General features: G+C 44.1%; 1 protein-coding gene across 1 annotated transcript in view; it reads right to left on the reverse strand.

Moving 5' to 3' along the window:
- FAM178B (family with sequence similarity 178 member B) overlaps nucleotides 1–17,449 on the reverse strand; it is a 425,328-nt gene that overhangs the window by 372,232 nt on the left and 35,647 nt on the right. The window contains exon 5 of the mRNA XM_088443441.1: nucleotides 13,937–15,324. Coding sequence (XP_088299567.1) covers nucleotides 13,937–15,324 — 1,388 coding nt within the window. The remainder of the gene's footprint in view (nucleotides 1–13,936; nucleotides 15,325–17,449) is intronic.

The following is a 17,449-nucleotide window of genomic DNA, read 5'->3' on the forward strand; positions in this document are numbered from 1 at the left end:
TTTAGTATGTGTGCTATTGTTATTAAAGCATATTTTTGTATAGGTTTTGCCATTGCATTGTTATTATTATTATTATTAATAATAATAATAATAATAATAATAATAATATGCTGTTGCTATTTTAAATTATATTAATAACCTAATAAATAGTCAAATTTTCAACCTTTCCATTGTGGAAAAAATTGTTTACGGACAGTACCCTACTCACTGTTAACCAGATATTAAGCCAAAAGTTATCTGGACTTTGTTTTAATAAATGTCCCAAGTCGCTTATCCCCTTAACATGTGATTGTGCATGTTTTTGATAGTGGTTTTTGTTATATAGGCATTTTGTGGGGAAGGGGGGGAGGGCAATGCTTCCTCACACACAGGGCACCAAAATGTCTAGTAATAGCTCTATATGTATATGTACTGTTTCAGTGTGTGTGTGTGTGTGTATATGTATGTGACTCTATGTGTATATGTGTTCGTGTGTATACTGTGTATGTGTTAGTGTGTATGTATGTGTTAACGTGTATATATGTGTAGGTGTGCGTATACTGTTTATGTGTGAGTGTATGTTATATATGTACATGGCTCAATGTAGGGCTGTCGGGAAGGGGGGGTAGGATCTGTGTGGCTTGGAGTGAGCCCCCACAACTTAGTTGCCCTGGGGCCCCCACAAGCTTTAATCCAGCCCTGCTTACACTGCTGAATCAACAGCAGGTTGCTAATGGGGGCAGGCACCTCACATAATTAGGCCTCGCCCCTCCAAAACAACATGATTCACAGGTGTATGTGGGTCTTGCTGCATTGGCTCCGCCCTCATTGCGATCAGAGCCTGAAGAGGGGATGGGGAATCGGTCCATGGGGCGGGCTAGTGTGGGCTTTACAACAGTGGTAGGAGCAGCCGAAGGCCCCCTCCCGTTCTGCCAGTGTCTGGCCCGAGACTCTAGTCCCAGCAATCCCCCACTGATGGCATCCTTGAAAGGGTCTATTCATCATGACAATTATCAATAGTGATAATTATGCTTTTGAACTTGCTGCGAGTTCCAAGTACCGTTCAGAGACATTCATCATGCCTCATTAACTAAAGTATCACTTCCAAAAAACTGCTCTTTTTCCTTCAATCGTTACTGTCTCCGCTTCCAACCCGCTGCCTCTGCCCCGTGTCTCCCCTCTCCCAGCCCGCAGCCTGTGCTTCCCTCCCTTGTCTGCAGCCTGTGCCAGGTTTCTTCCCTCTATCAGCTCGCAACTCCTCCCCGTGTCTCCTCTCTACCTGCCTGCACTTGCTCCCTGCATCTCCCTCTTACTGCCCGGATCTCCTCCCCGTGTCTCCCCTCCCATCGTCCGCATCTCCTCACCGTGGGCCTGATTCAGAGATGGACCCTAATCCCATTTTCACGCAGATCGAGTAATTGTGTGCAAAGGCAGCTCTGCGATCGCACTGCCATCACGCAGGCCACGGACAGCCATTGCAGAGTTATTGACAGGAAGTGAGCATTTGGGGGTGTTGACGGGGGGGTGGTCGGTGAAACGCAGGCGTGCCCGGCTGTTTGAACGCCATTACATGGGCATGCATTAATTTAGCCACTTGGATTGCATACGCAGCTCTGCGTGTCAGAAGTGCACCCAAGGCTGTGGCGTGTTAGTCCTGCCACAAGGGTAAGATGGCCGTCGATATGCTTCAATGTTACTGATATTTATGCAGGTATGCGTCGTCGCTCGCAGGTAAAAATGCAGCAGTGGGCGTCTTTATACTCTGGTGTCTTTGCTAACATTTGCATATTTTTTGCAGCTGCGATCGCATTATAGTCCATCACTGAATCATACCCCTTGTCTCCCCTCTCAGTGCAATTTTATATTGCTGCATTATGAATGGACTCTGGGGCTTTGTGCACAAATAAGCAATGATACACTTAAAGCACATTTTTGGAGCCATTTAAATAATAACAATGATGGACTTGGGGGCCAAAACCACTGTTATCTGTATGTGCAGAAAGAAATCAGTTGTAGAGTGCAACACGTTTTAAAGGATGGAATGTTCTGTGGAGGAAGTGGATTTAAACCACATCAGCAATGGACGTGCTTTAACTCTGCAGCGGGGGAAGTAAAGGCGTATGCTTATTGGCACCAATGAAAGAACCTTTGTTTCATTTCAAAGCAGTGTTTTATGTAGAAAATCGATACTTTTACTTTTCATTTCTCTTCTCCTAAAATGCTTTGTGTGGGACAAAAATATTATGCACCTTGGGCCGAGCTGCAGAGGAGAGAATGCAAAATGTAAATTCTGTACAATAGCTCCATTTACTTGGCCATTCAACTCTGACATTATGAAGGCAAAAGCATGCACTTCTCTGGGCACAAAGACATTTTGGGGGCAGTGCAACACATTCCACTAATGGGAGCAACATGATAAAAGTGTAATCAAGTTAAAACGTGACATAAGTGGTTAGAAATACAGTTCTATAGAAACTGATAAAATAAATGTATATATTGAGCACAGACAATCAACAATAGTGCAATAAATCCTTCCAATGTGCATTTTCTTTTTACATACAGTACATTTAACACTATCTGAATTTACCACTTGTGCACTAATGCTGGGTACACTAGCCGATATGTAGACGATATGTCGCCCGATCCGGCGGATCGGGCCAACACATTGTCGACATCAGCCAGTGTGGACGCACTACTAATGACCTAGCACGCTCCCACTTGGTCGTCACACACATCATCAGATCGGCCCTACATGTAGCTTAATCTGACAATCCGCCTGACGGCCCCATGCAGCGGGATGCGGCTGGTGCTGACATATAGGGTTGTCGGGCACCGATCGTGTAATGTGTACAAGCCGCCCGATACGTCGATCCAACGTTGTTGCGGTTATTTGTTGCATCGCTGGGTACACACACTGTGTGTATCTAGTTTAAGATAGGGGATGCCTGCAAAAGGTAAGTATCCCCTGGATGTAATATCTCTGATATCTGCTACAGTCATTCCCTTTCCATCAGCAAAAGCCGCCTCTTTCTATGGGGGCTGCTAAATGGTCAGATTTACCAAAACTTTGGAATGTGACGTATCCAGAGCCTGGGCCCCGGCAGCTGACGCATCTACAAATCATTTTCATTACCACATTGGGGTATAATTATTACTAAAAATGCATTTAGTGATAAATATTTTGTAATCAATGTGTTAAACAAATGTAAGCAATTAGCTTTCACAATTGCATAAAACATTTATTTAAACAATACATGGTGCTATATCAAATTAATATACTTGTGACCAGGCTGTCATAATACAAATACCAAAATACATCACAGCAAATGTCAAATATAAGCAAAATGCCAAAAGTAGGTCATTCACCATTTCCTGAAAAGAGCTGCTTTACCTTGACAGCTATACATTTATTATATACAGTATATATAACTATATGTATATATACTCCAAAAATATACTGGTAGGTTAATTAAAAAATTAACCCATGTGTGTGCGCATGTGATAGGGAATATAGAGTGTAAGCTCCACTGGGGGCAGGGACTGATGTGAATGGCCAAATATTCTCTCTGTAAAGCGCTGCGGAATATGTGTGCGCTATATAAATAACTGGTAATAATAATAATAATATTATACACACACAGACATATATATATATATAGATATATATATATAGAGAGAGAGAGAGAGAGAGAGCAGCTGGTTGCCATTCCAGCAGGAGCTTGCGTTAATTGCATCTTTGTGGATGATCCTCCCCTATATATAGTATATATACACTGAGTTTCATAGCATGCCATCATCAGGTTGCATCTGCACCAGACTAAATAGACATATTTACACTTCTGCCAAACTCAGCATAGCCCTCAGATGCGTCTATATGCCCTAACTGAACCTCGCCTACATGGGAATGCTCCATTATAGCCCAGTTACTCCTACTCAGTTGCAAGTGGAGAGGCGCCTGAAATGTTTAGAACTCTGAATCGCCCGTAGTTGCTCACCCTTCATTTCGGAGACCACGCAGTGAGAAGACGTGAAAGCTACACTCTGCAAACGAGTGTACGCTCAGCAATTCATCAACTCTATATATCTAAGGCTGGTTCAGTGCTGACACTTCTGTTCTGTGACTTTTATCAAATGCAGCTCTTAAGAGGCTCAATTCGGGCAACAGCAAGAGGGTTTCTCATAGCTATTCTCGCCTAGATGTTGTGCTAATAAAAAAGAGGCAAGATAGCCCAAAGTCAACCCCTGTTATCTCAACACAAATTCATACTCAACATATGGCACTTTCAATGATTAAGATGATGGCGCTAAACCAACTATGTGTGGTTTACTCAAAAACTGTGTGTGGATTAGGATAGACTGCCAACACCTGTGTGTTATGAAAATGTAACTAGTTATGAAATGTTAAAAAAAAAAAACAACACCTGCCCCTTCTGAAACAGTCCAGTGCTAGTAAGGATCAGGCCCGGTACTGTATGGGAGCAACCACTCTTACAGTGGGTACACACGGTACGTACGGTGTGTACCTGCCAATGCGACCCGCAATCCCAGGCCGACATATCAGGCGGTCTGTACACACGGGGCCATCCGGCGCCCAACCACCCGATATGCTGGCCCCTGCCGCAAAACGGGTGAATGTAGCAGGGTTAGGTTTTGGGGGGGAGGTTAGGGTTAGCCACCCCTAGGGGGGGGGGGGGTCAGGCACCACTGGGGGGTTAGGATAAGGCACTAAGGGGGGAGGGTTAGATTTAGGCACGGAGGGGAGAGACTTAGGTTTAGGCACTGACGGGGAGGGTTAGGGTGCAGGGTGGGGAGGGTTAGGCTACAAGAAGGGTTAGGGGGAGAAGGGAGGAGGGTACGTATACTTACCCAACCCCTGTCGGGATACCAACCATCGGGATGCTGCTGTCGGCATTACATACCGATTCCGGCCTCACTCCATTTTTCCTTTCACCCAGTCGCCCAAACTGTTTCTGAACCACTGATTCTGGAAAAGAAGGAGTAGTGGCTCCCATCACTGGAACTCATTATGCCAATTTTTATCAGAGAGTTTGGAAGCTAGTCGATTGGCTAACCAAACCTTTTTTCCTCTGTGTTGTTCTCCATTTTGGCAGCTGTTAAACTACTTTAGTAACAATAGGATCGGTAACTACTTCCTCTAGGTCCCGCAACGTTAAACAGGAAAAAGGAACTTTTTTATCTCATGAAAGAAAAGTGCCAGCATCCAGCTTTACCCATACTGTACATGGTACCAGCTGCATGGCAATATTAATGCCATAAATGAATGCAAAATTGAAAGACAAATTGTTGGTGGCACTTTAACCGGGTTGAGTATGATATTCCAGCAGTCGGGATGCCTGCTGTCAAAATGCCGACAGCGGCATCCTGATGCTCGGTATCCCAAAGGGTTGGGTGAGTATACTAACCCTCTCCCCTTTTCTTTCTAACCCTAACCCTCCCTACTTGCACCCTAACCCTCCCCGTTAGTGCCTAACCATAACCTCTCCCCTTGGTGCCTAAACCTAACCGTACTTTATTAGTCCCTTACTAGTGCCTAACCCCTCCAGTGGTGCCTAACCCTAACCTCCCCCCCAAAGCCTAACCCCCCCCCCCCACGTAATGCCTGATGCTAACCCTCCCCCTTGTGGCTAACCGCTAAGGGCACCCCGCTTACCTTTCTGCGGGATGCCGTCTGTCTGGATTCTGATGTCGGCGCGTAGGCTGACTTCGGGATTTAGCCCTATGTTTAGTCCCGTGTTGGGATTCCGATGCCTGTAGAATCTGATTGGTTGCTATGGGCAACATCTCCACTTCTAAAAACTCTCACTTTAGTAAATATACCCCTAACAGTCCAGGTTTTAAAGTTTGCTATTTTTGACCACAGGTCACTTACTTACCTCAGTTATTTTGATTTAAGCATCTGTGCTGGCATGGATATCCTTAAAACCTGGACTGTTATTGTGCCTTCAGGTCCAAGGTTGGGAAACACTGATATAGAGGGTAACATGCAGACAGGAGCGGGCTTGGGAGCCACACCCAAACAGGCCTTATATAGCCTTGACTGACTGCAGCCAACACTAGGCAAATTGTTTTTGCACCAAAAATTGCAAAACAAAATATGCCCACTCGCAGCCTCACCCATACTGTACATGGTACCAGTTTCCTTGCAATATTAATATAAGCACAGAGTTGCAGCTATTGTTCAGACCACTTTTCTACTGCCTTATTTACACAGGCAGAAGCTAAAATAGGTTGTAGTGCAGCAAATATTACTACATAATTAATTACTTCAAAATAACCTCACACTACCTATCCAAGCTGTCCATGTCACGCTTCGGACTATTAAAACCACTTTCATACCTCTCCGGAGCCTGTCCAGGATAGTACAGAGGTCCGCTCACGCTGCACATCGCTCCCGGATGGTGCTGAGGTCTGTCTGTGCTGCTCCTGCCCCTTCTTCTCAGTATTCTGTTACTGAGCATAAAGATGGCTCTCCGCAGCCTCTTGCTCACAACGTGTCTCCCCAGCATGATGGTACACAAACTGCATGCCAGAGTTCCCTCCAGAACAACAGTATGGGCGCAGCCATGTTGGAGTCTGTCACCTGACCCTCTTCCTCCATTCAGACCGCTGCTCCTAGACCAGCTGATCGCAGCATCCAATCCCTGGGTATCCACCTCTATGTGTATATATGCGCAGTGCAAAATAATCGGGCAATTGTGTGAGTCTAAGCAACTGCGATCCTCGCTGCATCAGGCCCCCAGTCTCCAAAACCATCTTGCACACAAGTATAGTTTTACCACTGAGACTTGTTCTTATAGCAACCATCGGTTCCAGTCAATACCTCCAACCATCAGTCTCAAGCGATGCTGCCAACATCGGACTCTTATCAATTAAGTTCCTCAATTCATCAACATCAGTCCCAACCGATCAAGTTTATCAATTCATCAACATCAGTCCCAACTGATCAAGTTCATCAATTCATCAACATTGGTCCCAACCAATCAAGTTCATCAATTCATCAACATCGGACTCATCAATTAAGTTCCTCAATTCACCCTCTCCCCAGAAGCATAACGAGCCCCGGGCTCTGTGCCCATGCCTGGGGTGCCCTGGAGAGGGGGCTCCTTTATTGGGCTGGTCCCCACCTCCCAGGGATCCCCGGCCTGGGCTGACTAGCGGTCAGGGGTAATGCCTGGGCCGGGGGACCCAGTGAAAGGGTTTCCCTTGCTGTGGCATTACCCACCCTGCTAGAAAAAGTTCGGTGCTGGTTATGGAAATTAAAGGATACCCCTACTCGCTTTGTCCCCTGTATTTCCACAACCAAGACTGGATCAGAAAAGCCATGTGTTTGTACTTAAAATACAGGGGACCCCTACGCATTTTGTCCCCTGTATTTTAAGAACCAGGACAGGCTTTACATACATGGTGCTGGTACTTAAAATACAGGGGCCCCCTACGCTTTTTGTCCCCTGTATTTTAAATCCAGCACAGGCTGTACAGAGCCCGGGGCTGGTTATGCTTAATTTTTTTTTTTTTTTTAAACACAGATACTGTAGAAGCCTTCACGGATCTCACTGATCTGTGAATGCTCCTGTATAACACGCACCTTTTAATGCTAGTCACATTAAAAGCTGTGAGTTTACATAGGCAAATACTCACACAAATCTGCATAGCGTAGTAGTCTCAAACTCAAAAGTTCGCAGGCTATTAGAGTCCTGACACCAACTCGCACCTTCATGCGAGAAGGTGCGAGTTGGATTTAAACTCTAACTTGAACCCTATTACATTTGGCCCGTAGTGTTTTTTACTCTTGTATATCAAAACATCCAGAGCATGTGGGTCATCCTGTATGTTAAGGGTCTTTCGCATGGCTAACACTACATCAATATTCTGCCTTCTTCATGGGTCCTCTTCATAAACAGAGGAATCCTCAAGGTCAGAGTCCGCCAGCAATTTACCTTTATCCTGAAAGGAACACTCATTCTAGAATCTCAGTGGAATTCCCTCTCTCAAAAATGGTAGGGCCTATTGCCCTCACCACAAACATAGGCATATGCACAGTACTTACAATAAGTATAACACAGTGTCTCTGAACAAGCCTGCCGGCTTGCTCTCCCCAGGTGTGAGACCCAGAGCCAAACCCTGACACAGCTTATATGAGCCTCTTCCAGGTGCAATCACTAATCAGCCTGCTCTCAGGCTGAAAGGCCCAACACCTGAAACAGCCCTGTGGATGGAGCCCTCCCTTCTCTTCTCACATCCGAACTCCCAGGACCCATTATCTGGCTTTTACTTACTGTCCAAAACTCCAATAAAGCAGATACAGACTTTTCCTGGGGGTTTAAAAGACATAGGTCAGAAACCTTGGACAAATGTACACTCCATTTAGCACTTCACCAGTGCTTCTATCACACAAGCTTGAGAGAGGACTTAATTGCTGAAAGGCATGTTACTGTCAAATCCTAAAGAACAGCTCTCTCAAGCTACATGTATCAAATGCTAAAAAAGAAATGTTCAACAAACAGCAATATCTGATTGGACAATTACTGTCCTATTGAACACGTTCAAATAGCATTGATCGTGCTTCTTTCAGTGGAGTTTTTAAAGTATGACTTTTTAACTGCTTGCCGTCATTACAAATATGAAAAATATTTGAAAACTAGACTAAAATTTCAACAAAATGTTAACACCTTAAATTAGCATGATAACAACGTTGACAAAATTGCATAAAAAAAATACAAAATAAATAAACATGTTCCTGTGACGTATGCAGTACTTCTTGCCAGGACTGTAGATGTGTGGAGCACAATATAACAGAGAACTACATTTCAGTATTTAATAGAGGAGAAAAATCAAATATATATTAACATTTTCCTTGAAAGCACGCTTCCTTCAGAGAGAATGTTACTTTAACGCATCTATGAATGCTCCCGTTTTCCGTGCAATTCAATTCCAAAAGTTGCGATGCGGCATTTGGCATAAATTCTACCTGCTTTTACCCACGATAAGTATAGGTGAAAATGGGGAAAAATGCCTGTACCCACGAAAAAAGCAAAGTGATATAGGAAAACAGAATAGAAATGTATTAGGGGCCCTAATAAAAAGCATTTGGGATTCTTAAATTGTGTCAAAAGGCTGTTATATGCGTTTTTCTAAATAAGTCAAACAGTTTTAGAAAGCACGTGGGGTTTTTTTGCCATTTAAAGACACTTTTAAAAAACCTTAAAAATACACCTCTCCTGAAATCCTAAAAACGCCCGTCCCACTCATACAGCACCCCCATATACCTGTCTCACTCATACAGCACCCCCATATACCTGTCCCACTCATGCAGCAGCCCCATATACCTATCCCACTCATACAGCAGCCCCATATACATATCCCACTCATACAGCACCCCCATATACCTATCCCACTCATACAGCACCCCCATGTACCTGTCCCACTCATGCAGCAGCCCCATATACATATACCACTCATGCAGCACCCCCATATACCTATCCCACTCATGCAGCACCCCCATATACCTATCTCACTCATACAGCAGCCCCATATACCTATCCCACTCATACAGCAGCCCTATATACCTGTCCCACTCATACAGCACCCCCATATACCTATCCCACTCATACAGCACCCCCATATACCTATCCCACTCATACAGCACCCCCATATACCTGTCCCACTCATGCAGCAGCCCCATATACCTATCCCACTAATTTAGCACCCCCATGTACCTGGCCCACTCATACAGCAGGCCCATATACCGGTCCAACTCATACAGCACCCCATATACCTGTCCCACTCATATACCACCCCCATATACCTATCCCACTTATACAGCGCCCCATATACCTATCCCACTCATACAGCATCGCTATATACCTATCCCACTCATATTCCACCACAATATACCTATCCCACTCATACAGCAGCCCCATATACCTGTCCCACTCATATACCACCACCATATACCTATCCCTAGTGTCGGACTGGGACAAGAAGGGCCCACCAGGGGAATGCAGTTCTAGGGGCCCATGCTTAAGGGGAGTGGTCTTCCACCAGTGGGGGTGTGTCCATCCACCACAGATTAATAGCTCACAATTAGACAAATCTTGGTGTAGTTACTATTTGAAGGGAACCAAGCCCCCATGTTGATCAGTGGTCCTGCTCCACCTCGTGACTGACCATCTAGTAGAGTAACAATCTATATTTTGAGGTCTGGAACCTGACACCTAGAGGAGGAGGGTGGGCCCACAGACAGTGGGGGCCACCGGGGATTTCACCTGTACCCCTGTGGGCCAGTCCAACTCTGCCTATCCCACTCATACAGCAGCCCCATATACCTGTCCCACTCATATACCACCACCATATACCTATCCCACTCATACAGCAGCCCCATATACTTGTCCCACTCATATACCACCCCCATATACCTATCCCACATCAATTAAACCATTTTCCTGTACTTTACACTTTTTCACCCCAAAAATATAATGTCATTATTGGCCAAATTCAGCTAATTACATGTTTTTTTTTGCCTAATTAGTCATTAAGGAGAGTGTCCTAGTGGTACTGAACCAAGGCCCTGATTCAGAGCCGGACGCTCTGACCAGAGCGCTCGCTCTGAATCAGGGCCCACCTCCATTAAAATGGAGCGTCCGCCTGGACGCTCGTATAGCTGTGGGTCACCACCCACAGCATATACGAGCGTCCAACAAGATGGTCGCGATGGTCGTGACCATCGCGACCATCGGACTTGCGAGTGAAACCCTGTGGTCGGGTTTCTCAACCGCAAGGCCAGGAGTGATTTTGGCTCTATCAGAGCCAAAATCACTCCCACTGACATCACTAGTGATGTCAGTGGGGCCGGCTTCAGACGGTAGGCGTTCCCATAGGAACGCCTCCGTCTGCCAGGCACAGCCCCGGGCACGCCCACCAAAAGGGGCGTGCTGTCAATCAACATCGACAGCACACCCCCTTTGGTGCGAGACCCGGAGCGATGGAAAGTCCTTCGCTCGCCAGGTCTCGCGCATGCGCACGACGGAGCTCCCTCCGTCGTGCGCATGCGCAGTGGGGAACATCGACCCACTTGCGAGCGTACTGCCGCTCGCGAGTGGGTCTGAATGACCCCCCAAGTCCTGAAATTTTTACCTAGAAATAGGGATTTCCCCAACTTTTCACCTGCTCAGGGGGTCGTGAAAACAAATTTGCACAAAATGCATGTCAAAATTTGCATCTGCGAAAACCGTGGCAATAGGATAGCAGGAGAAGTATAAATCTGTGATATAAGTTGTTTTTCGTGAAAAAGCGGCTTATCGTGGCTAACTGAATTCCCCCCATAGTATTACACAGTAGCAGAAACACACATAGAAATATACTTTTTTTTCCTTTTAACTTTCTGGGGTAAATTATGCCAAGGAGGAGCTATAACTGTTGTGGATAAGCAGCTCTTCCTATCACCCACGCCAAACAGATCCCATTATTCTACTCTGGGCCTGACTCAGGATGGATCGCTGATTCGATCGTGGCTGCAATCGCGTGCGCAGGTCTGCTGCGATAATATGCTAATGTGCGCAATTACAAAGCACCCACATGGACAACATGCAGACGCCCACTTCCCCTCTCGCACATCCGTAATACCTTGCAATGCAGCCAAAACATCGGTAACATCGAAGTACATCGGGGCCGCTCGCACATTTACAGCAGGTCAGACCTCACTTATAAATTGATCACTTTCCTGTACGCAGACCACCCCCCGTCACCACCTCAAACGGTACTTCGGTACTTCCTGTAAATCACTCTGCGTAGTCACTGTGATTGCAGTCCCGATCGCAGTGGGGCATTCGGGCTCGCGCACTGCAATGCACACGCATGCGCAGTACGCAACAATCGGCTATCTGCGTACTCTGTTGCGATCCATCCTGAATCAGGTCCCCTCTCCCTAGTGGGAACTGCTTTAGTATCACTGTGGCCCTGACCTGTCCCGGCTGTCAGATTGCACTGAAGCTTCATGGGATGGCTAATAGGCAAACACCTCCCTCCTTTAAAGCAGTGGGGAAATCTAAAGAGGTTTGCTTGTCAGCACCTGCTGTACCCAAGTCCTTGGTCATTATACTTAAACAGTAGTGACCTTAATCTATCACGGTTTCTATCCCAGCCTCTGTATAAAATCCTGACACTTATCCTGTAAAGCCGCCTACTTCATAGACGACCTGACAATGAGAAGCAGTCTCTCATTACAGAAGACAGACTGCTCATAAATGGCTTTCCATCTAAGAAGTACGCAGGCTTGCCAGACATTAGCTCATGTCGCATCGGGATACACTCAGAAGCTGTCAGCATAGGCAATAAGTGTTGTTTTTTTTCTTCTATCCATATGGGTTACTTCGGATGAAGAGCATATGTGTACAATTAATACCACTACACTACAGAAAAATATGGACCACTATTATATAGCGCAATTAATTTAGCGCCGTACAGAGAGAAAAGTTGTCCTACATGTCAGTCCCTGTCCCATTTTAATTTACAGTTTAAATTCCCTAACATTTAATCACTTACACATACACATTAGGGTTCATTAATATACCAGTATGATTTTTGAAGTGTTGGAGGAAACCCACACAAACACAAGGAGAACAAACAAACTCCACACAGCTAGGGCCGTGGTCTGAAATTGAACTCATGACCTCAGTGCTGTGAGGCAGCAATGCTAGCCACTTGTTACTAATACTATATTATTTTTCTACAACCTGCACTTCATATATCTCTTTAAATATGTTTTAGGGCAAAAACATGCATGAAGTGAGATAAAAAGATGGATTTAAGGAGACATCTATATAATAATTACAGCAGGTCTGTCACGTATCCGTGATGGACAGGAGGGCGGGGTAAGTATGAGAGCTGCGAGGGGGACAAAGTGAGAGGGCTTGGATCGGGAAGAAGCCGTCTGGAGGGGGTGGGGCTGAACAAGGGACAGGGACTGAGGTGTCTCGGCATATACAGAGTCCGTTATACTAGTTATTACATCATTTTCAACCATGACACTTGTTTATTATAGAGAGGTGAAGCGGAGACCCATCTGGTCAACTATGTGCCTTTTACCCCTGAATGGGCCATTATGGACATTTTTCTGAGTAGGCAGAGACTCCCTCCTGGCAGTAGGATGTTACTGCTTGCCATAAATGCCGCGACAAAAAATACCATTTTGCAGTAATGGATACACCCAACCCCCATTCATTTTCAATTGTACCAGGAAAAACCTAATTTATTTTTCGTATGGATTGGGTGGAGGCGTTGGTCGACAAGGCGAGGAAGGTTTCTTTCTTTTTTGAGACGTGGGAAAGCTTTATCGCAACCCTACCAACCTCAACACAATCCTAGATTTATCATAGTATGCGCATAACCCAATGGTATGAAACCCATATTCTTTTGGGTGATCCTCCCATTATTTTGCCCTGTGGGTGAGTGCCAGACACCATTCTTGTTTGTTTGCTTCTGAGTAAACCATTTATATTTGCTTGATTATACTTTACCTGGATATTAGACACTTGCCTATCTCATATTCAAGTACTTGTTATCAAATGTCTTGTCGATTTTGTTTGTATTCCTGATCTGTTTTGAAGCTTCTTGTGTACAAGGACGTCTATGGATGCACTCTACGTATTGTTTATTGTATATCATTTACCAGTGTTTATGATGGTCCCTAAGTACGATTTATATGCCTCTATTTTGCCAATTTGTCAGCAGTGTCTTTGTTTCAAATTAAAAAAAAATGACAGAGAGGTGAGGTGAGGTTTTGGCTCGGTTCTTCCCGCCAAGCTCGAATCCCAGAAAGAGGCAAAACATAATCTTTCCCAGACATCTCTGCAGATCCAAGCCAAAACAAAACCACACATCTCTAGTTAATTACTCGACAGGTCATAAGTAATTTGCTCAGATATTTTGTAGAACATACCTTGCAGTGGAGATGATCAAATCTGTAGGAGTTCAAAAATGAAGGGTCATTGGATTCCGAAACACCGTTCAATAAGTCTTTACATACAATTGGGCTTCTATCTCTGTGCTTTGACACATTGCTGTCGATGTTTTCTACTGCTGCAACATTATTGCGGGGAAGATTTGGTTCTAAGGCTGATATTGAGGTGTCTTCTGTAAATAAGGAATAGGAATCACTGCTAATCATGTCGTCAGTCATGTGTTTGCCAACAGAAGACACGAGATCAGGCTGTAAGCTTATGTTCTCTTTGGAGATATAGGCAACATTTTCTTCTTTATTATAAAGTGATCTGGAACCTGAACATGGAATCTGAACCTGATCTACTTTCAGGGCCTTTTCAGAAGCTCTTTGCTTCATCCAAGAAAACTGATCTGTGGCTTGTAAGTGCCTTATTGTTCCATCCATAGTGATCAAATCAGAAGATAAATCTTCGTTTGGTGTGTTATCAATAGACACTGGAGATTTTAATATCACATCAGATTGCGAACATGTTACGTGTGCTATATTCATATCAATACTATTCTGAAATGTGATCTGAGAATCCTCCTTAGATTCTGATATAGAGAAGGATTTGCTTGTCTGTATATTATGAACAATATCTAATGCGGCAGCCAAAGGCATCTCTTCATCATCACTGGAAGCTGTTGACTCAAATTGTGAAGGGATACCCAGGTATAAAAAGTCACTTTTAGGGGGGCTCCAATCTAATGGAAAATAGTAGTCTGAAATTTCCTTTGCACACTTTGTTCCAATGTCAATGTCTAATACCTTGTTGGTAGTCTCCTGTGCCTGTATGAAACCATTACTTGTCTTGTCTTTACTTTTATCTGATTGATAACTCAGGTTATCGCTGATTCTCTGTGGGAGAAACTTGCCTGCGGCAATGTCAGACTTTCTCTTTAGTCCTGATCCTCCTAATCCGTTCCTTTCCATAGAGCTATAACTCAGATTTCCCAAAGCTTCTAAATGTTCTGCAGCCTGTGTCACTGGTTTATCTTTTAGAGGCCCACTGCAAGACACCAAGAAAATTCTAGGAGTGCTCCAATCCAAAAAAGCCTCATAGAGTGCTTGTCTATGACTGGTTTCAACTTCATTGCTTGTATCTTTAATGTTTTGAAGCCATGTGTTTGGACATTGAGGCTCTATCGGTGTTGTTGATGACAAATGTACAGGTGATGTCGGTCTACCTCTGCTCTGCAATTCATCAATAGTCATATGTGTTTCCATGAAATCACTGGCTACGCTGTGTTTTAGGACATCATGACAGTTACTGGTCTTCTTCGGGTTCATGGGTTGTGGCCCAGAAGGTTTGACAACAGTAAAGTCATTGTATCTGTTTCTTGTATCTGAAAGTGACAAATGCAAAGATTGAAAAAAGGATATATAAAAAGCAAAATAATAATTACTTAAGGTGCATAAATACACAATGATTTTCGTTCATCGTTGAAAAAAATCGTTCACTTTCTAAGTTAAGACGATGAACGATTATCGTTCATGCGCGTTCACGTTTGTAGTTTGTAGTCTGTAGTTCAGTCAGACTGACCAACTCAACGATTTTCATAAAGGGAATATGCAAAAATCGTTTGTAGTTCCAAAATATCGTTCATTACATTTAGTAAATGAACGATTTTAGTAAACGATTTTGTTAATTTTTCCCTTGAAACAATTAACGAAAATCGTTTAATAAAATCGTTAATTTACAAAATCGTTGTGTGTGCATGCACCTTGAGGCAACACAACAAGAAGATCGGCCGCTATTGCAGGCAGCCGATGTCATTTCTAATTAAATACATTTCAGCTTTTTAGAGGATAAATTTACCTTATTTAGGGCCCGATTCTGATTTAGGAGCAAAGCAATAAAAAGAAAGTAATTTTGCACCTTGCCAAATCCATGTTGCATTGCAGCTGGGGCAGATTTCAAATATAGGGGTCTATTTATGAGGTTAAATTATGGGGGTCCGAACGGACCTCGATAATTAACAGTTTAACTTGCCAAGGACGCCGGAGCAATTCATGATTGCTCCGGCGCGGAGACAGCTGATGCTAAAATCAGCTGTCCCCGCGAGCGGCTTCAGTGACATTACAGGTCACGCATGCGCACAGGATCCCCGATGTCCGGCGGAAAGAGATAGGGAAGAAGCGGGTAGCGGGATCACTCGCCATCTGAAGATGGCGAATGCTCCCGCAATCAAGTTCTGAAAATATTATATTTTCAGAGCTTGATGAATTCTGTCCCCATACTAGTGTATGGGGATAGCGGGCCATTCCGCAAGAGGAAGGTAAGTAGGAGATATCTGTGATACTAGTGTATGGGGACAGCGGGCCATTCCGCAAGAGGAAGGTAAGTAGGAGATATCTGTGATACTAGTGTATGGGGACAGCGGGCCATTCCGCAAGAGGAAGGTAAGCAGGAGATATCTGTGATACTAGTGTATGGGGACAGCGGGCCATTCAGCAAGAGGAAGGTAAGTAGGAGATATCTGTGATATCTCCTGCTTTACCTTGTTAATGAATGGCCCGATAACCTAATTTTTACAATTGCAGGTGAAAATGTGATGATGAATAGGCCCCATAGAAATGATTTAGATTTGGGAGAAGTGTGTCCAAATTCAAATCTAAACTGCAGTGTAATAATGGAACTGTTCAGCATTTGCCGGCTACATGCAACAGCAGCCAGTATTTACTCTGGATGCACCAAAAACAAGTATTTGCACCCCTTACATTGCAATATGGTTTGTCCTACAGTAGGTGCACAGTTACTGGCTCTTTTTTCCTTTACTCCCACCTCAGAATCATGCCCTTAATATTTGCCGGTTGGCAATTTAAGCTTCTGATGCTAAGATTACAGATCGGGAAACTTTATATGTACAAATCAAGGTAAACCCCTGTATTGTGTCCTGCAAAATGGTGCTGCTGTATTTGCTCCTTGTGATAAAATATAATGTACAGTATAACTTTTAATTTACCAGTATGTTACCCTTGTCTTTCCAAGCCTCTGTTTTCTTTGTTGTAACACTGTTTCGCTTAATACAATTATGCGGATCAAAATGAAGAATGAACATAATGAAAATATATATTAGTAAAACATACCTAATGTGAGGATCATAAATTTCCTGGAAAAAAATAACAGACCATTCTGATTGGCTAAAGGGGATGCAGTTTATAGACCGGCGGACTAAATGCCTCCGGCAGGGGCTGGCTGGCAACTTTCAGGCTGGGGGGCAAACCCAAGTGAGTGGCCCCAGGTTTTCTCTCAAAAAGAAAAAGTGACAGAAAATTATAGTGGAGCAGCCATAACTTATTTACGAACAACACCTGGCAAGGGCTATTATATATATATATTGGGACATTGACAGAATTTTCATATTTTGACCTCCTTTCATGACAATGGCTTTGGAATGAAACAAACAAGATGTGATTTAACTGCAGACTTTCAGATTTAATTTGAGGGTAATTACATCCAAATCAGGT

This window comes from Taudactylus pleione, unplaced genomic scaffold (genome assembly GCF_031769625.1).
Source record: "Taudactylus pleione unplaced genomic scaffold, aTauple2 ptg000329l, whole genome shotgun sequence".
NCBI lineage: Eukaryota > Metazoa > Chordata > Amphibia > Anura > Myobatrachidae > Taudactylus > Taudactylus pleione.